Source organism: Micropterus salmoides, unplaced genomic scaffold (genome assembly GCF_014851395.1).
Source record: "Micropterus salmoides isolate LMB-PRFRI ecotype aquatic unplaced genomic scaffold, ASM1485139v1 Ms_hic_scaffold_8, whole genome shotgun sequence".
Taxonomy (NCBI): Eukaryota; Metazoa; Chordata; class Actinopteri; order Centrarchiformes; family Centrarchidae; genus Micropterus; species Micropterus salmoides.
The window spans coordinates 8,441,599-8,469,441 of NW_024044570.1; the positions used below are offsets into that span (position 1 = coordinate 8,441,599).

Sequence of the window (27,843 nt, forward strand, 5' to 3'; positions counted from 1 at the left end):
ATTAAACAGCTCCTGGCCCAGTAACCTAGTACAGTTTGTTTTGGTTTTTTTAACCTGCAGACACATTAAGGTTTTTATTTAATGATATTAAATGTGCACATTTACAATTCTTCTCCACATGTCATTGCATATATTTTTACATGATTTCAGTGTGCATGTTTGCATACAGCAGCACATCATGTTCTTGATAGGTGAAGCATGTCTGTGTGTATTGTTTGTGCACATGCACAAATGTCTCCAGGCTGCCTTGAGGAGGCTGGCAGCAGGGTGTCCAGACAGCATCGAGGCAGCCGACCACCAGCAGCTGATCAAACCACGGCTAGTCGACTCTTTCCTGCTGTGTTCCAATATGGAGGAGAGCTTTGTATGATGGCCCGTATACTGAAGACTGATGGTGGAGAGTTGAACTCGTGTACAAGATCATGACGTGTACTGTTTCTTGACACAGAGAGGACTAATGGGCAGTGTCACTCCAAAACATTGCATCTATTTCCTGACTGGAGCTTTAGTCTGTCACTTCCTGTGTCCTGGGATGATTTTTCTGTCCAGATTTCATCCTGGACATCATTGGGTGAATGGAGTGAAACTACAATGTACATAAAGTAGCGCTCAGTGATCACATTAAATGCAATGAATGTGTACTGTGTTCTAGAAAAGGTCAATTGCTTATTTTATTCCACTGGGAATTTCACATCAGTAATACTTTTATGAGAGTAGGTGCTTCTTTTTGAAAATGAAAGTATAACCTGTTCTGAAATGAAACACTTTATATGCTACCACTGTGCAATTTATATGTTCTTGTCTAAAGATAATGTATCCAAAGTATTTTTGCTGACTGAGAACAGAGAAAGAACTTTCACAAAAGTGTAGATACTGTTAAATGCCTCATCTGAAACATTTAGCATTGGTGTACCAAGATGTGTGTTTAATTCTTTTCAACTCTTTTATTGTTAGTCTGTTAAAAATATTTTTAATGTTTTCTACCGGCAGCCACTTTATTTGGAGAATCATTTACAACTAAATTATTATAGCTAGAAGAACTATGACATGTTTTCAATTTGTTATTTGTGTTCCATTATTGACAGGTCACTATTAGTATTTAAAATGTTTCATTAAGGCATATGGCAACATGATATTTTGTTCTTGGTGCACAATGTATTGTTTGTTAAAGCAACATTATGTAAGTTTGTATGTGTTTTTTATGTGATTTGGCGCCCCTACCCTTTCAGTGAGAGTGTAATTCACCAATGTTGTAAATAAGGACAAGCTAGCCAACAAAGCTAGACACCAACTGACGCAGGAGTACTTACAGTAACACAACTGATGTCTGAGTGTGTTATCTAGTAAGTTTGCTAACATAACTCTAGATTTATAGCTAGTGGTTAAACCTCTGTCTGTGAAATGTGTGGCTGATTTTGCTTGAGGCGAAAACTTTACTAACACAGCCAAACATCAAGCAAACGCAACAACACAAGACACGGCAAGCCAGCTAATTGGATATAACCTGCTAGTCCAACAGCAAGAAGGCCAGCTCAGCATCTGTCCTGCATTCTTTCAGCTCTTTTAGCTCACGCCAACGAGTAACAGCCAGTCCGATATTTACTCTTGTCCAGTTGCTTGCTCGTCACTGTCTCTTTTTCTTTTTCTTGCTTCCAGCGACATCGTGTTTGGTCTCTTCGCAGCCTCTGCTATGATATCTATACAGTTACAGGGAGACAATGATAGTGACGTCACTCACCCTATTACAAATCCATGTATCATCAAAATGATTTTGAAGTTGTTTTTAAGATAAAAATACTACATAATGTTGCTTTAAAGTGTATTGTATGGCGTGTTGAGTTATTATCTTGAACATACTTGCCATTAATCTCAAATATCATATTTGCCACTGGAAAATGAGTCTATAAAAATGGTCTTGAATTTTAATATAGAAATGCTTTAATTTAAAGAAAATTACCATAATTGTATGCCATGCATGGAGTAAAGGCAAGCATCTATCTAATGTTGGGTGTATGTCATTATAGTGAATTACAATACTCACAACCCACAACAACACACACTGACAAAAAACAAAAGAGAGATTAAGAAATAAGAAGAAGAGAAAAAGAAAACCCTGGGCCCTACCCAGTAGCCACTATAGACTGAAGCCCTGAGAGTTGTTTCTCAATGTGACAATGTGAAAGGCGTCGCTCGTAGTGATAAACCTGCTAAGAATTATCATTCAAATCTGAAGCTCTGCTTAGCTTTACAGAGCTTAATATTGAACTTCAGCTCATTATTTAGCTGTTCGACCCACAACTTCAGTTGACTCTCGCCTCTGTAGCATTGCTTCGGCAGCAGCAGGCAGCGTTATTTAAAGAGTAAAAGCTCAGACAGACAGAGCGAGAGACTAGCTGGTGAACACTGTGGAGCATTTAGCAGCTAAAGAGACAGATATTTTATTTCAGGAGGTGGTTGGTAGAGACCAAATACAGAGCCAAAAGAGAGTGCATATTGGACTAACATTCCCCAGGTAGAGAGAAACACAACTCCATGTGAATAGTAATGTTGCTCTTTAAATGCCGGATGTGTAGAGGGACTGTTTTAAAAAATGCAAAACAAACTGCAGTTAAAATTGTATTTGTATTTATTGTGGTCACAACGAACATTGCTACACTACTGGTACAGCAGGCAAACACCACATTCAAAATTACCAGCAGAAAGTCCCACCTTAATGCAGAATGAGTGCAGTTGGGGTCCATGCAGCTAAAGTTTCTCAGAGGGCCCCAGACCTCCAGCTATCTCAGAGGGACTACGCTCACACATTCTGTCTTGTCACAAACACAAGCAAAGGGATAAGAAAAGCCTTTGAATGAGGTTCACAGAGAAAGAAAGAGGCCAAGAGACTAAGAGGAGGTGGACCCAAAGGTCTACCTGTTGGTCCTTCATGAACCACCAGGTCCTCTCAAAAAAAAACTAACAAGAGGAACATTCGCTATTTAAGCCTCCAACTTTCCAAAAACATTGGGTCTCATTGGGAGGAATAGCAGTGCAGAATGAAGCTGTGTGCATTAGAAAAACTTGTCATCAAAATGTCAGCTTTTCACACATTGAGAATTCACTAATTCATTCATTCACAGTGGCTTTGAAAGAGGTTCACATTCCCAAGTGCTGCGACTCACAAGTGACTAGGACATGATGCAGCAAGTGATTTCAAAGAAGAATGTGAGGGCTTGTCTGAAAAACTTGTCCTTTGTATTGTCATCTCTTTGATAAAAACATTCTCAGGTTTTTTTCTTCTCTATAAGCCTTCCTCTCCTTGGAGAGACAATTGAGGGTCTTCTTGCTTTCTCTGTAGCTTCTTTTTCACCTAAGGGCACTTATGCTGAGCCTGGACTTGTTACACTCCAACCCAGTGTTGAGACAATTGAGCTGCTTTGTGTGTGTGCGTGTGTGTTGTCCAGCATACACGTGGGACTGTGTTCAGAGGCCTTTGTGATAGAATATGCTCCTGCCTCGCTTTGTTGAGACCTGATGAAATATGTATTGACACAGAGGAGAACTAAACAGACGGCCTAAAAACACAGGTTCCTTTGATATTGTTTTGGTTCGACCATGACCATGATACCAAGTGCTGTAGCTCTTGAGTTTTTCAGTTTTTCTCAGTTTCTGAGCTATTGAACCTTTCATTTTCCTCCCTCTCATCTGTGTGTATTGTTGCCATCCGTATTGTTTTCATCCATTGGCAATTTGATCAAAGCTTCAAGGTTTAAGGCTTAAATGACAAATCAGCGTAATCCAATCATTCTCTCAAAAAGGTCTCTCGTGAACAGGTAGCAGAATATCAGCACTACCACTTTTACAGTTTTTTCTCAATTGTTTACACAGTAACGATGAAACTTGAGACACAGCGACTAAAACCTGAAAGACATGTACCTTATCCTACACCAGTTCTACACAAATACAGACACATTTATTAAATAAATAGATAGGTACTTTATTCATCCCCGATGAGAAATTGTAAAATTATAGTATCAGCGGTTTAAAAATATAAATAAATCACAGTAACATACACGACTTACACAAAACAAGCATGAGGTAGTTTAAAAAACACAATACACAAAGTACAGTAGGCTACTCTGCAAAAGTTTCAGGCCAGTGTGAAAAAATGGTATAAAGTAAGAATGCTTTCAAAAATATATGTTAATCAATTAACAAAACACTAAGTGGGTGAACAGAAATAAAATCTAAATCAACTTAAAAAACATGGATCCATCCTGCCTTGTATTAACGGTTCAGGCTGGTGGTGGTGGTGCAATGATGTTACGGATATTTTCTTGCCACACTTTTGACCCCCAAGTGAGTATCGTTTAAACACAACAGTCTACCTGAGTATTGTTGCTGACCATGTCCATCTCTTTATGACAGTGTACCCATCTTCTGATGGCTACTTCCAGCAGGATAATGCACCATGTCGCAAATCTCAAATCATCTCAAACTGTTTTTCTGAACATGACAATGAGATCACTGTACTCCATTGGCCTCCACAGTCACCAGGTCTCAGTCCAATACAGCACATTTGGGATGTGGTGGAACGGGAGATTTGCATCATGGATGTGCAGCTGACAAATCTGTAGCAACTGCGTGATGCTATCATGTCAGTATAGACCAAAGTCTGTTTGAATGTTTCTAACACCTTGTTGAATGTATGCCACGAAGAATTAAGGCAGTTCTGAAGGCAAAAGGGGGTCCAACCCAGTGCTTGCAAGGTGTGCCTAATAAAGTGGCCAGTGAGTGTAATAAGTAATAGTAACAATAAGTCATAATTAAATTAATAAATAACCTTTCTGTTCCTTCACAGTGTGTTTGTGCATTTGGGGCTTGATATGTTGGCTCACGTCATTTCTGCCACCATGCCCTATAATACTGTAATAAGGGAAGTGCACATTACAAATTAAGTAAATTAGTCCTTGATAATAAAAGCCAGCAAGTTGCACTACAGAGTCATTTTCATGTCATCTTCACTGTCCCAAACCATAAACACACAGATTTTGTGTGAGAAAAGGATCTGACAACTTGTAGTCTAATGTAAGAAGACACTACTCTGTGACTCTCCTGAGACTTTATTATTTTATGTGTCACATCTTTTGCTTTTGCCTTGGAAAAGTTCTCTGTCTGACTCTTTATTTCAGAGGGCCGAAAATGACAGAAATTTTTTCTTCCTTTGAAAATACTCTCAGAAGCTGATGTATTAAACTTTACTTTTACAAAACTCACAAATTAGTATGAAATGATTTGACCAAACTTAACAGTCAAATTCCTTTGGCTAAGAGATTAAAAATGATGTAAGTCTTCACATATTTTTAAGGGGGTAGGTTTGATTTTGACGATAGTGGGGACATAAAAGTGGTCCTCAGTGCCCCCCTAGAAGCTGAGGTTTTTTGCATTTATGAATTCTGACCGCAATTCATGTTATTTAGAGCCTTATTTATATAGACATAGATAGATATAAATATACAGATGTAGTGCTCTACGCCCTGAGTGCATGCCTCATGGGACCAGTGTAGACAAAAGAGACATTGAACTCACACTTTGCTGTGGAAAGATGAGCTTAACAATTTTTCACACACAAGACATTCCTCATCTATGTCATTATTCTGCAATACGACATACACACGTTTTATTAAATGCTGTAACACACACAGTGTGACAGCTATTGCTAATATATCACCAAGTCATAATTTGAGCTTATTTGGTCGGGTTGCTTCTGACACCTATTGTCTTAGAGAAGCGGGACTCGAAGTAGAGAACAAGATCTGTTTAAGGGGCTATATGTAGTTTTTTTAAAGGAAATCAGTACCTTTTTTTTTTTTACCTGTGTGTAAAGGGGGTTTAAACTCACATAAAAATAATCCACTTGCCGGGTTATTCTGTTACCTCTGGCGCCCAGTAAGCCTAATTCTATATGAAGACTTAGGGTCGAATTTTCTGGGAAATCCTTTGGCTGTGACTACATGCGCGTTTCTGAGCCTATTGCCTTCTAATTCTGTACCGTACACCCAGCAACAACACTGCAGCTAACGAGATGGAGTCTGCTAAAACCAAAAATGACCGGCTCCCAGTACAACACAGACTTCAACATAAACTCCACGTAAGGATAAAAAACAGAAAACAGTTGTATGTGCTGAAGCAGACTAAATGAGAATCTGATTGACGTCGGGTGAAAACACGGTTAACATCGGAAAGTCTGGAGCCATGGAGAGACCTCCGCTTTGTTTTGAACCTGACAAAAAATGACACTAAGTTGGCTTTCATCGTATTGGACAGGTAAACTAACATTACTGTAAACATATGAAACATATTGTGATTCTGTGCTTTAGCTGGCTCAAGTTAGATAATGTTAGCTTGCTGGCTAATGGCCAGTATTTGCTAGCATAATCCAAATTTAGCCTGAAAGAAGGGATGTAATGGTACAAAGCAAATGTGGAGTGATCATTTGTTTAAACTAGCCTAAAGTGACGCAAGACAAGGCAGCCATTAGCCGTTAGCATCAACCTGCCGCTGTTTGCTTCATAACATTCAGTTTAGATTTATTGTTGTTTTGTCTCAGTCGCTGTAACTCACATGTCCCACATAATATACAATAATGCAACATTAATCATGTGTTCAACAAATCAACGTTACTTAATGCGGTCCAACTGTTACAAATTGTGGCAATAATCTCATTATAATATTTAGTCTAGCGCATTAACATTTTTCATTATCATCAAATACATTTAGCTGTGCTCACATTGCTGAGCCTCCGGTGAGATAAACAAGTTGTTACTGAAAGCAGGTGGGAGCTAACACTGATGTATCATGTTGGCTAAATGCAATGTTATCATGTAACCAGAATGGCTTAGCTCAACCTCAACCTAATAAAATTATTACTGTAACGTAGCAGTGGGAATTTACCTGAGTTCCCCTTCGAGGGAACTCGAACTGCGTCGGTGACAACACTATGGGAACGCCTTTGGGCGTGGCAGGGCTGAAACATGAATGAAACTACTCCAATCCTATTGGTGTTGCTAGAACAGTAGCGTGTGACGGCGTAACTGGAGGCGTATATAAGCACACCGGCACACCGGACACATTAGCCTTTTTCTATTCAGCAGGCACTCTGGCATGTTTGAGGACCAAAGTTACAGCAAAAACTGAAGAAGCTCTTACCTGGAAGGAAGTCAGATGGCAGACAGAGAGTTGGCTGTTGAACGATTCTGGCGGTGTGTTTTTCCATGCCCGCGCTACATCACGGCTGGGGACACTCATGCCCTGTGTGTTTCCTGTCTGGGATGCCGCATGCCCATGCAGCTCTCGAGGGGGCTGCTTGCGGCCATTGCGAGGCCCTGCCCCTGAGGGTGCTGAGGTCCTGTGCGGCTCTCTTTTCCGAAGACGGCTGGATGCGCTCTCCCCGTGGCTCGCGCCTGGCGGTCGCTGAGGTGGCGCAGCAGCTTCGGTCATGGGGCGCCCAGCGCTACATCTCCGAGAGCATCGGGACTGCCGAGGCTTTTTCCCATTCCTCGTCTGCTGACTCCTCGTCTGCTGCTCCTCTCTTCCCCGTTCGGAAGTCCGTTTCTTGGCTTCTACTGGCCGAGGTATGAGTTTGGAGAGGCTTGCACAGTCTAATTCTGAGGAGCTAGACATGCTTAGCATCATGGAGGATGACTTCCGGGAGCCGGGCCGACGTCATCAGACGAGCAGCCCGAGCGCCACCCCCGCGTTCTTTCCTGATTTGCACAATGAGTTATGTAAATCATGGAACAGACCAAAAAAAAAAAAAAAGCTGCTCTGCACGGCTGACTGTGTCCCCTCTGCTGGACTACAGCAGCGTGACAGAAACTAAGCAGCACGGCTAAAGGGAATGGAACGATGCCTTGGGGGGAGGAAACGCTTGCGAGCTATCTTTCTCCCACCCTCGCTTCGTTCCTTCAGATGTCGGACGAAACATCCGCTTTGGTGGGCAAGGCCTACATGGCAGCGGGTTGAGCTGGTGCAAGCCTGCACACTATGGCCATCTTGCAGGCGTACCAGGCCAATCTTCTCAAGACTATGACCTAGGGGGAGGTCCCTCTGAGGAGGACCTGACTAAGCTCGATAGAGCTACGGACTTAAACGCTCCGTGTTACTAAGCATTGGCTGCTCCATGGCAGCATCGGTGGCTACGGAGCGCCATCTGTCGCTCAACCTCTCGGGCATCCAGGGGATGGAGAAGGCTTTTCATCTGTCATCAGCAGGTTTCAGCACGCTGAAATGCAGGGAGAGGCGTTTGAGCAATATCTCCTCCTCCGGTCTGGGTCCAGGACGGCGACGGCTGAAGAGAGACGAGCTTAGCCCTTGTCTAGCTCCTACAATGGAGCCAGAAGCGAAGCATCACTTCCCGTAGTCCCCCTCAACATAACCGGGACGCGAGGCAGCCCACAGCCCCCCGCGAGGCTGACCGAGGTCCCCTCGCTTGTGGCGGCTCAGGCAACAGGCGCTGTTTTCCCACCGTCTTGGCACTCGGGACACACTAACCGCCAGCGAGCTCTCACCAGTCTGCCCGCCCTAGGGGTTGCAGCTGGAAAATGATCGGGCTCACACACCGTGGGTCGCCAGCGAGATTTCCCTGGCGGTCCTCCGCTTCAGGGTGCCACCGGGGACCTACTCATAACACCGGCCACCAGCCCCGAGGGGCTACTGGCTTATTTGGTGAGGCAGTGGATGCTGTCGTCAACAGGCGCTGTTTTTCCCACCGTCTTGGCGCTCGGGACACGCTAACCGCCAGCGAGCTCTCACCAGTCTGCCCGCCTCAAGGGGTTGCAGCTGGAAAACGATCGTGCTCACACACCGTGGGTCGCTGGCGGGTTTTCCCTGGCGGCTCTCTGCTTCAGGGTGCCACCGGGGACCTACGCATAACACCAGCCCTTGGCGGATTTTGTAGAAGCATGGCGGAGCCTTGCAAACATTTCCCCGTGGGTCCTGCGCACTGTAGTGGATAGCTACAGGCTGCAGTTCCGGGTCCACCCCTGCAGTAGTTCAACGGGGTGGTCTGGACTGCAGTGCATGCGGGGCAGAGCCAGGTGTTGGGACAAGAAGTTCGCTCTCTGCTGGAAATGGGGCCAGAGAGCTTATTTCCCCGCCAGTCAGGGATTCCGGGTTCTACAGCCGGTACTTCATAGTTCCCAAGAAGGACGTATGGGTTGCGTCCGATTTGGATCTGCAGTCCCTGAACCAATCTCTGAGGAGATTCAGGTTCAGGATGTTCACCATCCCCGCCATCATCAGTCACATCCAATCTGAGGATTGGTTTGTCATGATAGATCTACGAGACGCATATTTCCACATCTCCATCCGTCCCTCTCACAGGAAGTTTCTGAGGTTCGCCTTCGGGGGCGCGGCGTACCGTTCGGCCTAGCACTCTCTCCTTGCACGTTCACCAAATGCATGGATGCAGCTCTGGCCCCGCTGAGGCTCCAGGGCATCCGCATATTAAACTACATTGACAACTGGCTCATCTTGGCTCAGTCTCGGGAGTTAGCGGTTCGGCATCGAGATGTCGTCCTCGCCCACCTTCAGCGTTTGGGGCTGCAGCTCAACGCGAAGAAGAGTGTGCTGAAGCCCGCCCAACGGACTACATTCCTAGGGGTGGTGTGAGACTCGACGACGATGCGGGCCCACCTGTCGCCTGCACGCGTCGGGTCCATTTTGTCCTCGGTGACCAGAGTGAAGTTAGGCCGCACCATAACTGTGAAACACTACTACTAAAACTACACACACAGAGGGTGGTCTCATGGCAGCAGTGTAATCCCGTCTGGCCTGCTGCACATGAGAGCCCTGCAGTGGTGGTTAAAATCCAAGGAATTCTCCCTGAGGGGAAATCCATTCCGTCTGATACGGGTTACGAGCAGGTGCCTTCGTTCCCTGTCAGTATGGAGGAAGCCTTGGTTCCTGTCCCAGGGTCCCGTGTTGGGAGCGTCATGTTGCCGGACAATTATTTCGACAGACGCCTCACTTGCATGGTGGGGCGCGGTCATGGACGGCCGCTTTGCAAGAGGCTCCTGGCAGGAGCATCATTTCTCTTGGCACATAAATTGCCTGGAAATGTTGGCGGTTTTCAGAGCTCTGAGGAGTTTTCTGCCCACTCTCTCTGCGGTCGCCACGTCCTTGTCAGGACCGACAACACGGCGGTGGTGGCCTATTTGAATCACCAGGGGGGTCTGCGCTCACACCCGTTATGCAAACTGGCACATCAGATCCTCCTGTGGTCCCGGCAGAGACTGCTGTCCCTCAGAGTGACATACATCCCTGGAGTCGGCTGATGCCAAGCACCTGACCCTTAAGATGGCCTTTCTCCTCGCTATCACCTCTCTGAGGAGGGTGGGGGATCTCCAGGCACTTTCAGTTTCTCCTCAATGCCTGGAGTTTGCCCCGGGGAGGGTCAGAGCCATCCTGCACTCCTGTCCGGGCTATGTCCCTAAGGTTCCAGGTTGGCAGGGTCTACGGTGCTGCAGGCGTTTCATCCCCCACCTCGCGACGGCAGAGGACGGGAGACTTCATCTGCTCTGCCCGGTCAGAGCACTGAGTATTTACATTCTGAGGTCCTCCCGGTGGAGGAAAGCAGACCAGTTGCTGGTGTGTTTCGGGTTCTCCAAGGCTGGGCTCCCCACTTCTAAACACACGATCAGCAACTGGATTGTTCAGCCTATTTCCCTGGCCTATCAGGTGCGCAGGTTACCTTCACCTATGGCCGTAAGGGCGCACTCTACTCGAGGCATGGCGGCCTCTAGGGCCCTCCTCATAGGGGCTTCACTCCAGGATTTGTGTGAGGCAGCTGGCTGGGCCACTCCTCACACTTTCATCCGGTTTTACAGTCTGGACCTTCCTTCTGCACCCGGCACCCGTGCGCTCTCCTCCTAGTCGTGACTACAGGTTGCTGCACGCTCGGGGGGGCAGGCGGAGGCTTGGGCGTGGAATAGTGGGTATCTCGTTCCCATAGTGTCGTCACTGACGCAGTTTGAGTTCCTTCGAAGGGGAACGTCTCGGGTTTCGTATGTAACCCTTGTTCACCGAGAAGGGGAACGGGACACTGCGTCGGACCGCCACACCTCACCCCGCCTGGAGTGCCTTGCTTCATAGTGAAAGGGCTAATGTGTCCGGTGTGCCGGTGTGCTTATATACGCCTCCAGTTACGCCGTCACACGCTACCGTTCTAGCAACAACTATAGGATTGGAGTAGTTTCATTCATGTTCAGCCCTGCCACGCCCAGAGGCGTTCCCGTAGTTTTGATATAGATTCTATAAGATGTAACTGCCAGTCTTTGCAGCCATATTGTCAGTGGTTTGTTGACACCTCTGCAGTTCTTTTTGCCAACTGGGAAATATCCTGATATCTACAACTCTGACTTATAGCTCGGAGACTGATGTAAACTTTAATCCCATCTGTTTGCTTGTAATTGTGATCTGAACAATATACACAGAAAACAATGTCCAGATACAAATGTGCACGTCATTAATGCCACATCCCTAGGCCTTTACAAATGGATTCTTCTAGTAAACACCACTCAACAGGAAAGCAACCATGGATGATAAAAAAACCAGGGCACGTATTGCATGATGTGACCTGCTTTTTTTATCCACAGTTGAGTTTTGCATAGGGTTGCTGAAAATCACTAGCTAGCAAGTTGGCTTGCTCCCTTGTTTGCCAGTTAGATTGTTTTTTCTGTGCAATATTTACTTTTGGACTAGTTACTTACAGGGTGCAAATATTCCTGGCCTTTGAAAAACTGAACTTTGAAAAAGACACACACACACACACACACACACACACACACACCCCAATCCAATATTAGTGTCCTTCTCCAGCACATATAGACCTCACAATATAAAGGCAAATTATGACTTAAGTGCCATCACCTGTTGGACGCTGGACAGCCAATTAAGAGAGTAATATTCCTGTTTACTGATATCTCTAGTCCAGTCCCCAGCTGCCTCCCATTAGAGGACCCAGTGGGATTTTAATTGCTGAAATGCAACCACAACATTGAGTGTAAATTAATCAGCACTTTGTGGCAACAACTTTTGGCGAAAGTCAGTGGAGGGTAAAAGTCTAATGCCAAAAAGGTTCAGGGATTTGTGTACAGTGGTCATATGGCTTTATCCTGTAACTGCTATGCATTAGTAAATTATAAAGTCTTAACCACTGCACTGGAGAAATCTCCCTTCATGATTTTATTCTACCATATCTGCCTTGATGCTGCAGAAAAATAAATGGTAAATAAACATTATGCAATAAAAACATTGATTTTTTTAAACTTTATGTTGGCTGTTTTGTAGCAAGACTTAATTTAACATTCACTAAAATAATTTGGAATGCCACAGTCTGTGTGATATTTACTATTTGTATGTATTTAAACTAAGTTTTATGTAATAATAGGTAAGTATTTTGAAGTGTTTCAATGCCTGAAATCACTGGTGAAAGAAAGTGTGGAGTCTACAGAGGAACAACATATAACAATCCCAGAGAAGCTCTTTCTCTATGACAGCTGCTTAGATAAACCATAAAGTAATATAAATAGCAATGTTCATGTGATTAGGCTATAAATCTCTCATGACATTTTAGGTTAAGGCAACAAAACTACATGGTTAGGTTTAGGAAAAGATCATGGCTTGGGTTAAAACATTAATTCAGCGCTGACACAGGACACAGACAGCAGCATCCTGGGTGAAAGTCCTGCTTTTGTGAAAGGCTTTCTGGCAGAAAGCCCTGAAGGCAAACTTATCCTGCATACACAATGCACACAATGAAGACACAATGAGTACAAATCTCACAAGAGCTTTGCAAATCTAGCGTTACCATCTAGACTGGACCATTTGTTAGAGTTCAAGGATACACACAATGCGTTTTGGTGAGTAAAACTAAATGTAAACATAACTTTTGTTTGTTTACACGAAAACTCCACAGAACACAGAATTCACTGTGATGACTCTTACAGGGGACTGTATATTTGGTGTTGTTTTCATCCCAATTTGCCAGCCCCGGTTACAATTCTGCCCATTTTTTTCCCCAAAACAAGCTGACAAATAAAAAAAACCTCTTAAATGTGGATTTGAATTATATGATTTCAGTCCTGTGACTTTTGCTAAGTCAGAGACATACATTAGAGGTACAAAGTGGGAGAAGCTGCTGTTTCCAATTTCATAATTTGCTGAATGTTCCTAAACACTGAAACATGTGTCTTTTGGATGTTTTAACAACACTATAGGTATATGTTATGGTGATCAGTTTGAATTACTTCAACTTGTGTCAGAGAAATTAGTTTTCTCTGTGTTTGGCATGGATGGCTCTAAATGCTTTGATACCAGTGTTGTTAAGGAAAAGAAGCCAGTCAGAGGTGTGAGTCAGAGTTGTATTAAATTCTGATCACTTTGTTGTCGCAGTTAGTTACACAACGCTGCACTATAAATGCAAAGTTCATCAAACATTGACATCTGATGGAAAAATAACGGACTATTAATCTTTCTTGTGTTTTGCCAAGATTACCTCTGCATCATCCATCCTTTTCTTTCATAAGGATATCTTGGAGTGTATCATATATTCAGTGTATCATACTTAGCACATTTAATCCAGTTATGTTTTTTCCATCATATGTATATCCAATAGAAATATGGATAGTCTTTCACCCTATTTTCTAGGCATTATTTAGACAGCATCCACTCAATAAAATCCAGACAACTGCCCATTGCACCATTAAAAATTCACAATGATGACACACTATACTGACAAGAAGTTACAACAAAAAGAAAATGATACATCTTCATGTTGATCTGTGCTAAAACCACTAAAGCAAGCCAGGCAGTATGTCGTACAGTAAACTTGACTTTCACAGACCTTCAAGGTAAAACAAAACAGTTTTTTCTTTGTGTTCAACAGAATTCCTGGTGGACTGCCATGAATTTGTTCATTGTTGCCTGAGTGCACCTTAATTTGTTCGTGCCAGGCAGGACGGCGGGAGGTCGCTCTGTGTGGGTCAGAATTGACTCTCAAATAAATGCTCTGCGCCGAGTCTCAAACATTTCCTTTTTGTCCCAAGACGTGCGGCCTTGATTGAAATGTTCACCATATTCAGGGCTGCAATTTATTTTTCACAGCATAAAGTAAAAGATAAACAATGGTGATTAATTTTCAGTGACAGAAAATTAACATTTTGAATCTTTTTCTTTCACTAAAATAACTCTCAAGCGTGGTGTACAGTAGCTCATTGGACAGGAATAAGCATGCTTGTGGAAAAAGGAATGAATTAATGAAATGTGGTGATTAAAATTTGAGAAGCCACAGTCTTGTTAGTTTCAAAGGGTTTTTTTTTAAGTCTGTATTTTCGCATTTTAGTGTATGAGTGTGTGTGTGTGTGTGTGTGAGTGTGTGTATGTCTGTGTGTGTGTGTGTGTGTGTGTGTGTGTGTGTGTGTGTGTGTGTGTGTGTGTGTGGGGGGGGAGGGGGGGGGGGGGGGGGGGGGGGGGTAGTGAGACAGAGAGACAGAAAGAGAGACTGCTTCTCTTTAAGGACTGGGGCAATTCCACCAGAGAAAAGCTACCTTGAACATCATGTGTGTACACAACACATATGTCTGTACCTCTAAAGTTATGAGGACCCGCAATGGATTCTAGTCCATAATCCTTAACCATCATTACTACATGACTTCTAACCCAAACCATTAACTTAACATTTTACAATAATATACCCCCTTTGAAATTTTTTGTCAGCCAAGTACCCCCTAACCAGAGCAAACAATTTTGGTAGGGAAAAAAAAGACTGGATAAAGAGGTACAATAAAGAACTGCACCACCAGTTTCTGATTTACTCAACAGCCTTGTAACTGAAAAACACTTGCTACATTTAAATCCATCACTAAATTCATTCATTCAATTCATGGCAAACCATTTTTGTCAGCACGAAATAACACTAAAAAGGCATTGTAGTTGCTTTGAACTGCGTCTTTTTGGTAAGTTGCACTTACTATTTAGCAAGAAACATGGGCTTCTGCTTTACTGAGGATCTTTGGCATTTTCTGTGGCAGGAAGGCAACTGCAGTGATCAAACTCTTTTCCAGGCACAGTCAGTTTCTTGGCTTTGTTTTGATCAGAGTCATTGCAGGAAAGGAGGCCTCACACAAATATGTGGATCAAAAGGGTAATAGCTGCTCTAAAGCTGTCTTTCCCAGCTCTGGGTGCTCCTCCTTCTTCACACACACACACACACACACACACACACACACACACACTGTATCCTGTTTAAGTTTGGATATTAACTGTTTAAGAGTGGATGTGTCAGACCTCATCTGTAGTCTACAGTCCGATCAGATCTAATCAGATTTCTCACCCAATCCTGTTGGGCAGATTTCTGCTCCTCTATGTCAGTGAAATTAGAATATAAACCATCAATCAAGTTGGCTAAATGTCCCTCTGATTCACTTCACTGGAACTTTCTGGAGAGGAAAACATCTACCTGAGGAAAGCAGGTGTAACCCCTCTCTGCACATGCCCTTTTTTCACAGCGCTGCTTTCTTCAGGAAACCACCCACCATGTCATACAGGTTCAGAATGCTGGTGTCTTTGGCCTTCACATTAGTTTGTTGAATATATCTGCCAGAAAGCAAAGCTTTGCAAGCCCTGCACTTCAGGGTTTTCATCATGCTATGAGCCTGTCATTGATGCAGCTGCTTCAGTACAGACATTGGTTTGGCAGGATTTCCAGTGCAAACTTTTTCACTGAAGAACACATTAACAACATTTAAAATGGCCTTTCTGGTTGTTTTTCCCTCTATTGTCTTGCAGAAAAGTATATGTTCTCAAATGTTCTCAGTATCAATGTATCTCATTGAAAGCAATAAGCTGTGCCTTACCACTGACATCTGTCGATTCATCAGGCTGGAGTGAAAAGGATTCGTCAAGTTTTCTCACGTCTTGATCAACAATGCCTATTCCCATTGTGTGTCTATTCTACAGTAAACAATGTTATTGGACAAAGGCACTGTTTTTTTATTTGGCTCCTACATTTTTGTCCTGCACAGTCTTCGTCAAGACAACAGCAGCTGGAAGTAATAGGTCTTCAGCTATGGTGAATGGCTTTTTGGCTTTAGCTACGATGACGTGGAGACTTTTCTCATCATTTCATAGGCTGATCTGAAGTCAGAAAGTTTTCTCTTAAAAACTGGTGGCTTACCAACATGACAGTGATGTTTTGTGTCTTTGGAGGTGCGCTGGCTTCATGTGACTGTTGGCTAATTTCTCCCTGCAACAAAAGCACAATGCGTTGGGAAGGTTGCAGCTCATTGAGATAAATCCTATAAAACATATTCTTCCTGATACTGACGGTATTTTGTTGGCTCTGCTTTTGGTTCCTTGGTCACCTCGTGTTTTCAGCTGTATTGTTGCTACGGTTCAACCACAAATCCATTTCTTGATTTTCATCTGTTCAATATCAAAACTGGTCTCCCACTCACAGTGAGCAAACATCATCACAAACCCCCACCATTTGAGAAACACTGATTTAAATTAAACGTTTTTCCATTGTCTCTTTCAAAAATACATCAGGCCTGTACAGAACAGCCTTACGTAACCCCTGTTCACTACGGCTGTTAACACACTCATCTGTTCTTCAGCAAAGCATTCATAATCCTCCACACACACACTTTCCCCTCCTCTGGTCCTCTGAGCCCCCCTCACCATTAACAGGCCACCGCAGCACGCCTTCTCCATTTAGGTCCTCCAGTCCATCCAAATCCCCCCACCCGTACACACACATATAGATTCCTCTTTCCGCTCGCCATCCAGCGTCTCAGAGGATTTGTGGAAAGATTGTTTCTGCTGCAGACGACCAGGCTGCAGAATTGTATTTGTTTTTTCTGTAGCGCTGCCTGTAACTGCAGACAGTAGCAAACCGCCGGACTGTGTGTGTTAACTGTCTGTGTCCACAGTTATGATGGAGTATATCATGTAACAGCCTGAGCATCTGTAGCCTTTAGGTTTTATATGTCTAACACGCCTGAGTATGTTTGACACTGTTTAGGATTGACAGGAGACGTTTTTGGTCTCCAGGGTATTTATATTTTGAGTAGCATGTTGTGTGATGTTTTTCAGCTCAACTCAACTCAACCACAGCATGTTAAAACAATACATTTAGTAGTTAGATGCTAGTAAAAAACACATTTAAATTGACAGTCATTTCAGGAGCAGAAAAGTAAATATAGAGATTGTCTCATGTATGTAACCTGCTGTGTCCTAAATTGACACTCCTGGTTAAACATTATGATGGGTGGCTGATTGAGTTTGCCCTCTTGGAGTGGATGTTTGAGCATGACTCTGCATGTGTGTCTGTGTGTGCAGGTAGTTTCACTCAAAGAAGACAGGAGGTATTTGCTGTTACAAATTAGCAGAGTAAACAGAATTAAAGACAGGGCTACAGACAGTTGCAGAGAAGATTAATGTGCAGTTGTTCTTTTTTTATTGTAGTTTTTGGCATCCAGCACATTTTTGTTGTCATTTGGGAAAGGTTTTTCTAAAACATAAATAGAAAAAAAAGCCTGCACTCAAGCATTATCATGTCCTCGTTGTTCAGCCAACAAGTCAGTTCAGTCAGAGTCATTTCATTTGATCAAATCAATGGCAGTCAAGGATTCGATTAAACTTCTTTTGGTTGTGATTTGAGCTCCTCACCTTTTTATTAATATACATATAAAAAGGAATATTCTTAAAGTGAAATTCCCTTCTATCCAAACAAAACTGCACTGCTTTAAACATGCCATTTTCATCTCTGTTTCTCACAAAAAGAAAACACCACTCACCACACCACATGTGCAGATAACATTTCCATCTAGTGTTCAACATCTTTTACTGGGTTTATTTAACTTTAATTCCTTGATTCTTATATTTTATTTTATATTATATATTATATTTTATTTTTAGTTTTCCTCTTGCTCTGTAAAATAGCTACAGACTTAATTCCATCTATCCTAGTAAAAAAGTCTGTTCTTGACCGCAGCTGCTCGGCAGAGAGCGCTGAAGTCGATGCCTCCTTCGTCGCACCGTTCCGCGCTGCTGCCCTCTGATCTAACTTGGCAGCAACATTACCATCTCTATGTAAATTGCTCTCTGACACACAGAGATGGGGGTACGTGGGATAGAGGGGGCAGAGTGTTTGTCAAACCGCTCTGACTCCTCCTCACATGCCCTGACAGGGAAAATTACTACAGCCGCTGAACTTGCTGGTCTGGTCTTTTTTATTAGAGACACTTGTAGACAGAATAAAGAGTCTTTCATTAAGATGGGAAGTGAGAGACTATGTGTGTGTTGAAGTGTGTGTGTGTTTTCCAGATGACCGATGTTTCCTCACAGATGTTCCAGTCTTGTATAGGCCTATGTTTAACACAAGAAGACGATAGACTATCCACAGTCTGTTTAGTACTAATTTCTTCAAGTATTCACCACTTGGGTAGGCTTTGTCAGACCAACTGCAAGCTTTTTTTCTCCTCGTCTCTCAGAGATTAAACAAGAGCAACACTTGTAACCAAAACAGGTAACATCAAGAACACGGTGCACTTGACAGATGTTTTTCAAATACAGAACCCCCCCCCATCCCACCACACCCCTCCATCACCCCCCATCTAAAGGGACTCAACAGCAGCATTGAGGGCAGATCTGTGTGATTTTCTTGCAGATGAAAGTGAATATGTAATTAACATGCTATAATTACGGTCAGCCTCTCTTTTTATTTCAAGATGAAATGATACGAGCTCTCTCTCTCGAGCCAAGGTCGGAGGCCCAAACCTAAGCAATACATATTTAATGGAGAAAGACAGAATGTGAACATATGTGACTGGATACCAGAGCTCTACTGTATTTTAAATATCATCCACAGCTGCTGTTGCTCATTTGCGGCTTGTGAAATAAATTAGGCAGTCAAATAAATTGCTGCATTGCATCTTTACACTGCATTATTTATTATTTTCAATATGTCATTCATAAGAAATGTTTTTTTGTTCAGTTTGCAGGGTCTCAATTCAGAGAATTATTGTTCATTTCCTCAACTTCCAACATAAATCGGTAGCCAGGCCACAACTAGAACACACTCTACTGAACATAAAAGTAAATGGGCTACTTTTGCCTCATGTGCTGACGTGGTTTTGTGGCTCATTCTTCATTTCGAGATTGTTTCAGCGTTACCGCCACACTGCCATGCTCTATAAACACTGTCCCAACCACCGTACTGCTCCTTGCAAACAGCATCACCAGCACAAGCTCTCTACAGACTTCAAACATATAAACTGAGAACGATTTAACTTTACGAGTGGCCCATAAGAATCCACACAGGCTAAGACAAGACAGCATTGTTGGATGGTGAACACCCCAAAATAGTGTGGTGAGAGATGGATCTGGTTAAGCGTCTCTCTGCCAATGATATCAGATTAAACCCGTCCAGTGCTGGCTACATGGATGACCTCATCAGCTGTGGTTCGGGTGGTTTGGCAGTGAGGAACGGTGTACAAGCTGTGGCAGGAGATGACAGAAAACACAGCAGAGATGTTTTATGCAAAAAGAGTGTGCTGGTGCAGACACTGGCAACAGTTTAATCTTTAAATGCTTTATTTGATAGAATTAAGTCAACAAGAGTGATGCTTTGGAAGCATTTGGGGGTCTAAATCCTTCAAAGAATCAGAGGCATGTTAAACTTTTTATTCACTTGTTTACTACTAAATGAAGGCTTTGTACAGACGAACTGTAGTTTGGAATGTTGCTCAACCTGAATGTTTTTGTTTAGTGTGGCTGACAGACTACAATAATATTAATAATAAAAATATCCTAACCTTTACTTATATGGAAGAGGGGATGAAATGACAGAGTAGAATAAAACATTTAAAATGCACAGTCATTAAAAAACACCCCATTTGTTTGCTTCGTAGTTTACTATCAAAAAGTCTGAATTAGTCTGTGATACTGAATTAAACTTACAGAGACACAAATGTGGTGAAATCTTTAGCTTTTTCCTTGCCTAACGACTCTTAACCTCTACACTACACTCTTAAATTGAGTATTTTCTGATATTTCTTAATGTCAAAAATTATCATCTTGATAAAGGATTTTTGACTGCATAAACATAAATAAATCTAGAACATCAGTTAAATGACGTGCAGAAACTGCAAGTGCAACACTCTTGCAGTGACACATGTAGACACTGCAAAGAATATCTGAAAATATCCAATCCACATCTCTGATCTGTCAGTGCAAGGCCACAATTAATTGAAGTTGCAAAGTATTTTCTTTCCCCATGTAGATCAACAATGTCTTTGACAATTAGCCTCCCACCCCCTCCCCGAGGACTGAGGTCTGATTCCGTCATGTCACCCACTTCATATAATGAAGAGACAGCGGGTGTCATGTCTGGACATGGCAATCTGCTACTGACATGAGAGTTAGAGTATTAAATGGACTAACTGTCGGCTTTACCATCAAGGAACACCGGTGTCTGAGCCCAATGATTACCACGGCCCCAAACAAAAATGACATTTGTCTGACAATAAAATTGGATACTAACCTGTCTGAAAGCTGTCTCCATTTGCCTAGAACAAGTGCTGGCAAACAGTTTGACACACTTTCCCCTTGAATGCACAGAGAAGGCAAAGCCATCCTTTGGCTCACGGTAATGGCCCCTCATTGTTGGCCACAGAGGATGTGGCGCTATTCATACCGGTGGATGATTGAAAAGAAAATTGAATCCCTTTTGATGTGATAAATGTGTCTATTACTGCATTTGCACACAAAATGTCGGTGGAAATTATAGTGGGGAGGCAGGGCTCAGAGGAGAAAATACATAGGGATGGCATATTGGCTAGCTTTGATTGGAGCTGAAATATAAATATACTGTACCGGTAGATGTAATGAGTCCAAACTCCCTGATTTTTCCACAGGAACTTCGCAAATGAAAGGCCTTGAGAGCCCCAATTGTAAGACTATATAAAAAGGTTAAATGTCTGCATAGCCCTCTCTCTCTTTTTCCATTCAAAGAGCTGTTTGATAAAGGACACCAACAACTGTTTGCCTTGTAATAAAAGGGAATTTTCTCTTTTCAAACACTTCTGAAAGACAGCAAGAAGCCTGGGGAAGAAAGAAGCCACAGTATTTTTGTGGTGCATAAAGTGATGCACTGCGAAGGACAAATTAATTTGAAATTGTTAAGCCAGTTGATGAATTGCGTTGATGTATAATATGCATTTATAAAAATGTTCTCTTTGTAAATAAAATCCCATGCCATTTTGGAAACATTTGGAATGCAAGTATAATAATGTTATTTGAATTTTAAATAGTTTTTTACCTAATGTTTTATTTTTTTTATTAACACTTGCTTTTTGGGGGTAACTTCTTACCTTAAAATAATTGAGTATTCTGTAAGCATTAGAAAAACAAATGACCTATAATTACCTTAAAAAGTAATGATTTATGAGAGGATACATGTTCTCTAGGTCAAATTTTGTTGCAAAATGGTCTAACAAACTTAATCTTAACAACCCAGCCCAATAAGTATATTATTGAGTGGCATTAGAAAAGTAAGAAGAAGACAGAACAAACATTACAAATTTCAAGAAATGCTCTTGATTTTGGAATTTGAAGACTTGCGATGTATGAAATGTATAAATAGTTGTAGAAACAAACATACAACACTGAAAACAAAGCTAATGACTAATCAAACAAAACAAACTAATCAAACTAAGTTTGTTATTCTTTGCAATGTTTCACTTCTAAGCAAGAAGTTTCATGACTAAGTTAAAATGGGCTGAATAAATCAGGTGAACCCCTGCCAAAAGACGCAAAATGGTTTAGTCAGCCCTGCACTAGGATTCATCTCCAAATGGTCTAATCGAGAAGAGTGATGGAGGATGCTGGAGAATTAACATGCCTTGTGACAGTTATGTCTGTCCCCAAGAAAGGGAAATCAAGACACCAAAAAAGAAAAGACTGAAAGGAAAGTGAAGGAAAACAGCTGCCAAGTAATTTCTTTCAGAAGAAAGATGAGCACAATCACAACTAACACAGTTAAAGAATGGTTTAAGCTAATATCAGCAGTTTGGTTTGAAGAAAGGAATCTAGCTTCTAGGCTAGCACATAAATCATTATCAGCATCATAAATTAAACTTTCCAAAGGTTATTTTACTTTTAGGCCTACATGCCTTTCAACTACTAACTTACACAGTGTAGGCTCTGACTGATATAGATGAAATGTACTGAAATTATACACATGGCAATGTAAAGGCTATTATTTATTTGAAAGCTGATGTTTTTGTCTTCTTGTTTCTGCAAATGAAACATGACTCTTGTGAAATCTTGTTCAGCTGCCTTTTATGCAGTATGGTAAGCATTTTCTCAATGTAGGGCTATGACAAGTAAAATGGCATTTTTTTCGGCTTTGTGTTGAACCTTGGTGAAGATGTATTCAATAAACATGAAGAAAATAATGTTACATTAAGCATGATATTCATAGCAAACCCCATTTAACAATATAAAGTAATTGTAGGATACAGTGGGATAAAACAAGCGGCTTATTACTGCATTATATTCTGTTGTATTTTTATATTTATGAATTATAACCTGCCGGCTGATTGTTTTTGTTTCCATTTATATAAATAAAGACCGTATATTGGAGCAAATGTCTGCTCTGGGGGGGAGGTACCCCAGACCCTCCGCTCATATATTTGAGCATTTCGGATTTCTTCAAAACAGTGTTAAAAATCTTCTCGTCATGTTCTCGTGCATCGTCATGTCTCGTGCCCTTATGTCCCCACCACTTTTCAACAGAAAATGACGCCCCTGTTATTACTTGTTTAAATGACATAAGAAAGGTTCAACCCCAATTACTACCACAGTTAAATGTGTACAGTTGTTAGCTCAATTATTTGTCAACATGTTTCAAAAGATGTGTGAGAGACAGGGTCCTAGAGAGGAAGGGGGCCCACAGAGACTGTGTATAGGGCCCAGTAGCATGTGGGCATGTTATTCATGGCGATTTGTTGATACCTGGCTTTTTATCCAGAAAACTTGGAAAATGTTTTGTAGCTGTAACCAAGATATGATCCTTTATCCGTAAAAAAACACAATCTGTGGAATCTTCCAATCCTCTCCTTCTACTCATTTTATTTCCACATCTTGCTGAATAGATATAGCTCATGGTTCTGTCGCTTAAATGAATTGAGTGAAAAGACCCATAGTTTAGGTAATGTCAAGAAGTCAAGAGAAACTTCAGTATCATTAACTCAGTTTTGTTTCTCTTTCATGCTGTCCTCAACACAACTGGTAGGCCTACTTTGTTGATCCTTTCATAAATTATTAATTTTCAAGGCTCAAAGGCACAAATGTTAATGTCTGCATCCCCCAGACTGACAATCGGGAACAAGAAAAAAAGAGAAGCAGGAGAGTAAATGAATCTGTTGGAAAAGTGTCATCACAGCGTAGTTATTGTGTGTCATCTCTTTTTCAACCAGCCCTCTTGTTTAGCTGTACTTGAGAGGTACATGCAGTAACACAAACATTGACTCCACTACTCTATTCTACCGCCTGACCCTTACATTTTTAATCGAGACACTCATCTCTCTTTCAATACACAACATCTTTGATGGTGAAACGCTCTTTGATGGCAAGTGAATTTCATTTGCGTCTAAAAGCTTGCAAACTATTCGGTGCAAGATGATGGCCACATTCGTGACTTCTAGGCAATTACTGTAATGATGCAAAATGGTAAACATTGGCCCAACATCTAAATAATTTAACAGACTGAAAACATGCTGCTCCAATGTTTATGAAATTCGTTTTGTGTTTTACAGAGTGATCATGTTGAAATGTTCCATGGCATTGAGCTAGCATGAAAGGTCATGTTTGACTGACTAACTGTATGATATTTAATGGGTCCTCTAGATTACACAATGACTCGGGTCAGACAATAGACTCCACAAATTTAAAGTCTTTGCTGCTGCACACAAGCCAAATGTAATACATCTGAAAAAATATTTAGAGACTCAAAAGTCATTTCATTGGCCTTGTTTTTGTTGCATGCTTACTTTTTAGCTTGAATAAATTTCAATGTAAACTGTAAACTTAATTCTGCATATGGCCTGTGGGACTTGCTGCAGTTTGTTTTAATGTTAGAACAGGGTGGTAGAGGATCACGGGTATCTGACAGTGCTGGAATTGACTGCAAAGAGAAGAGAGATTTTGGACACAAGTGTCACGTATTGGTGGCTGACGTCTGGTTGAATGGGTTACAGACATCAGATGATGAAAAGTTAATTAATTGCAGGTCTTTATTTTTCTGTTTATTGAGCACTTGGAGAATATTTTCTAATCATGCAGTCATTTCAAGTACAGTGAAAAGTGTCTTTTTCAGTGCATTTTTAGTGTCTATTTCAGATCATTAAAGTTCTATTTACAGGCATTTTTCTTTTGGCTGCGCCTCAGAAAGACTCTAATGCATACATAAGTTAATAGGGCGTATACTGAAGCAAAACTTGAATCATCATGTTTCAGTACAGAGCTTCTAAATCAGTGTTTGTTTCTCCCAGTAACTTTTCTTATTGAATTCTGTTTAACACTACATGTGCCTGCTGCAGAGCTCCAACCACCATTGGTTAATACGTAAACTCTGCAGCAGTGGGGATGAAGATGCCCATAGGAACATTGGTCCCTGATAAGCAAGCTGGATTGATGAGTCACTGGGCACACATGTGGACAATTTCAGTGACTTGCTAATACCACTGATGGCTCACGAATTGTTCTGACAAAGCAGATCTTAGAGCTCTGTTGTGGATCATTTAGACTTTTCTGTCCACCCCATTTAAGTCTGTTTTGTTTATTTTGTGTTGTTGTAAGATTAAACCCAGATTGGACTGTCTAGAATTTTGATCCAAGTGGCCCATGTTTGGATGATGTTTGATTAAGTCATTGGTCTGAAACGTTCTAAACCATAAACCATTTTTTTGGAGGTAAAATATCAAAGGTTGGAGGTTGAAAATGGACAGTGGGTTTGCCAGCGCCGGGAATCAGCTTCCCCATGTGGACATTCATGTCAATGAGCATGAACCTCGTAGAGGAATTCTGGACCTCCTCAGCAGACTCCGTCCTCATTGGAAGGCAAAGGACATTCAGCTGAAGGCAAGTGAATGTTTGTCACTCTAGGGTTATCAGTATCTGCAATTCAACAATAATTGTATCTCAATATACAGCATTAGTTGTTTGGTAGGTTAGTTAGTGGTAGGCTTCACACTCCACTACAGCGTTCAAAAGACATTTCTGTTGCTTATACTTATTAAATGACCATCGGTATACAAGTTTTGTTTGAGCTTGTTAAACAAACTTGCAGCAGATCTCAAGCATTTTTTAGACATCGGGAGCAAGTGTTCTCTACACATACAATGGTTGGGATCCATAAATAACATTTTGGTTGTATAGTCCAATATTTTTCCTCACCTATATCAAGTCCACATTTAAGTGTCCCGTTAATTTACTGCATCTCCACAGACTGCAACCCTAACCCTAACTTAGATGTTGAATGTCACGTTATTATGTCACATGAAACTCAGTATTATTGGAGTAGTATTTTACATATTGTGACTACAACTGCAGTGTTGACTGAGACTGCTGTAATATAAAACTGAACTTCGCTGCAGAACACAGACCATATTGTCAGCATCTTCCATTAATTCACGGCTCCACATTTTTCTTCTTACTTTCCGTTCATAGCATCAGGGGCAGGGGGAAATGAAAAATTTAGTTCGGACAGCAAGATTATTCTGTAATCGCTAATGTATGTACAGGGACAGAAGCTGTGGAAGCACTGCATGTTGAGTATGAATAGTACTGTAGTGTACAACGGACATGTTCTTTCAGACAAAACAAGCTCGAATTTTCATATGAAATTAGCCATGCTAGTTTTTGCACCAATGTGAATGAATGAAGACGGAAGGTCTTTATAAATTCTCAGCATAGTCCTGCCTAATGTTACTTTAAAAGGGCTCTAATCTGTCTTAATAAGGCCTGTGTGGTTTGATGTCAAACCACATTTCAGCAAAACTGTTACTTTTAAGTCTTAAAAAGAAAATGTTGTGTTTGCAAAAGACTGTCATGTGTCATCTTCTTAACATGACACTGTGTGTGTGTGTGTGTGTGTGTGTGTGTGTGTGTGTGTGTGTGCATGTATATCTATACAAACTCACAGCCCATTAGGTACACATTAATAGTGCCAGGGTGAAATGCATATATATACACATATATATGCATATATATATATGGATGACAAAATTAAATGCCTCATCTTCTGCAAATATTGCACTATATAGAAGAACACCTTAAAGTAATAAACCCAGCAGAAAAGCAAAGGTAACTGATAACAAAAGTAGACTTATGTACGGTGTTGTCAGGGCATCTGCTCAGAACAGGATAATCCCGTTCTGGTCGCTTGTGCAAACACAATGTCCAATCTTTCAGAGAAATAGGGTTTATGTTTGTTAGGTGACAGCACATTGGCTGGGTGACCTCCCAATCAACACAAGGTCCAGTAGTGTACACAACAGAGATGTTTCCCTTCAGCCCTCAGATCCCAACTGTCCCTTTAATGATGCATTGTGTTCATATGTTTGAAATATACAGAATGTGCTGGGGAAGTTTTGACAGTTCCCTACTGTACATCTGTATTAACTGTGTTAATATGTGCGAATTCTGTGAAATTAATATGTTATATCTTGTCTTTCATCTATTCATCATTGTATCTACTTTCTTGTTTTTATGCCTTCTTGTGAAGCATTTTTTATACAAATGAAACAATAGCTCAACCTCAAGGCGATGCAAGTTAAGGCAATTTGAGTACCTGATATTTGCTGCTGCATGGCTTGTTTTAGCATTTCTATAAAAGCAATTTATGTACACATGATGTTATTCTTGTGTGCTCAGAAATAAGTTTAGGAAGTGCTCTAAATTGTAAGAAAATAATGAAGCTTCATGTAAAGATAATAAATGCAAATAGAGACAAAAGATAGGAATTTGATAACAATGTGAAAGCCAGTGGAAAATATGTGGCCCTCCTTCCACTATATAAATAGTTGATCAGATGTCAAGGTGGGTATGTTTGTTCACTTTCCATCTAGATGAAAAGCTGTGTTGTGTGCAGGCCCCATCTGAGGCTCAGAAAATGCCTTGTAGATTGTGGCAGACAATGAGAGACTTTGAGAAACCACCAAATGACAACAAATGTCCAACGAGGCCTTTGTAGGCAAACAGTGGTCACTGTGGTATTGTTGTGTACATATACAGAGCAGTACAGGCTGTGCTGGAAGTGTGACCTTTAACGTCAACAAGTTCAGACTGCAGCTTTCAACAGCTGTACATCTATTAACATATCTGTCATTTACCCATTGTTGCATGTACTGTTTAATTTTACATTTGTTTACTTTTGGTTGTTAGGAAAGACTTATTAAGAATTATTCTATTGCTGTAAGTGCTTTAGTTTTTCTTTTAGGTTTAATAAAAACAATCATAGATCCAAATTGAATTTCAAAGGATACAAAGTGAGTTATATTCTTTCTCTTCTATACATATCAGCAGGGGATGGGGATAGTTAATTTTTATTTATATTGATACCATTATTGAGACTGCTTAACAATCTGAGTCTTTATCGATACCACTATCAATACTTTACTATTATTTGGTGATGGTTATTTGGTAGGACAAGACCCAACAGGCCTGCACGGTATGAGGAAAATATTCAATGTGCGATAAGATTGTCACACATTGAAATGACAAAATAATAAATATACA

The 27,843-nt window shown here is 41.4% G+C and overlaps 2 protein-coding genes across 3 annotated transcripts in view; both read left to right on the forward strand.

Annotated features, from left to right (window-relative positions):
- Positions 1–2,002, forward strand: part of LOC119893586 (protein inscuteable homolog) — a 50,828-nt gene extending 48,826 nt beyond the window's left edge. The window contains exon 13 of the mRNA XM_038705834.1: positions 242–2,002. Within this exon, the coding sequence (XP_038561762.1) occupies positions 242–370 (129 nt within the window). The 3' untranslated portion in view covers positions 371–2,002. The remainder of the gene's footprint in view (positions 1–241) is intronic.
- Positions 2,003–24,705: 22,703 nt separating this feature from the next.
- Positions 24,706–27,843, forward strand: part of LOC119893587 (ethanolamine kinase 1-like) — a 31,275-nt gene continuing 28,137 nt past the window's right edge. The window contains exon 1 of one of the 2 annotated variants that reach the window (XM_038705835.1): positions 24,706–25,185. In XM_038705835.1, coding sequence (XP_038561763.1) covers positions 25,045–25,185 — 141 coding nt within the window. In that variant the 5' untranslated portion in view covers positions 24,706–25,044. The remainder of the gene's footprint in view (positions 25,186–27,843) is intronic. The other variant, XM_038705836.1, reaches the window with a different exon arrangement.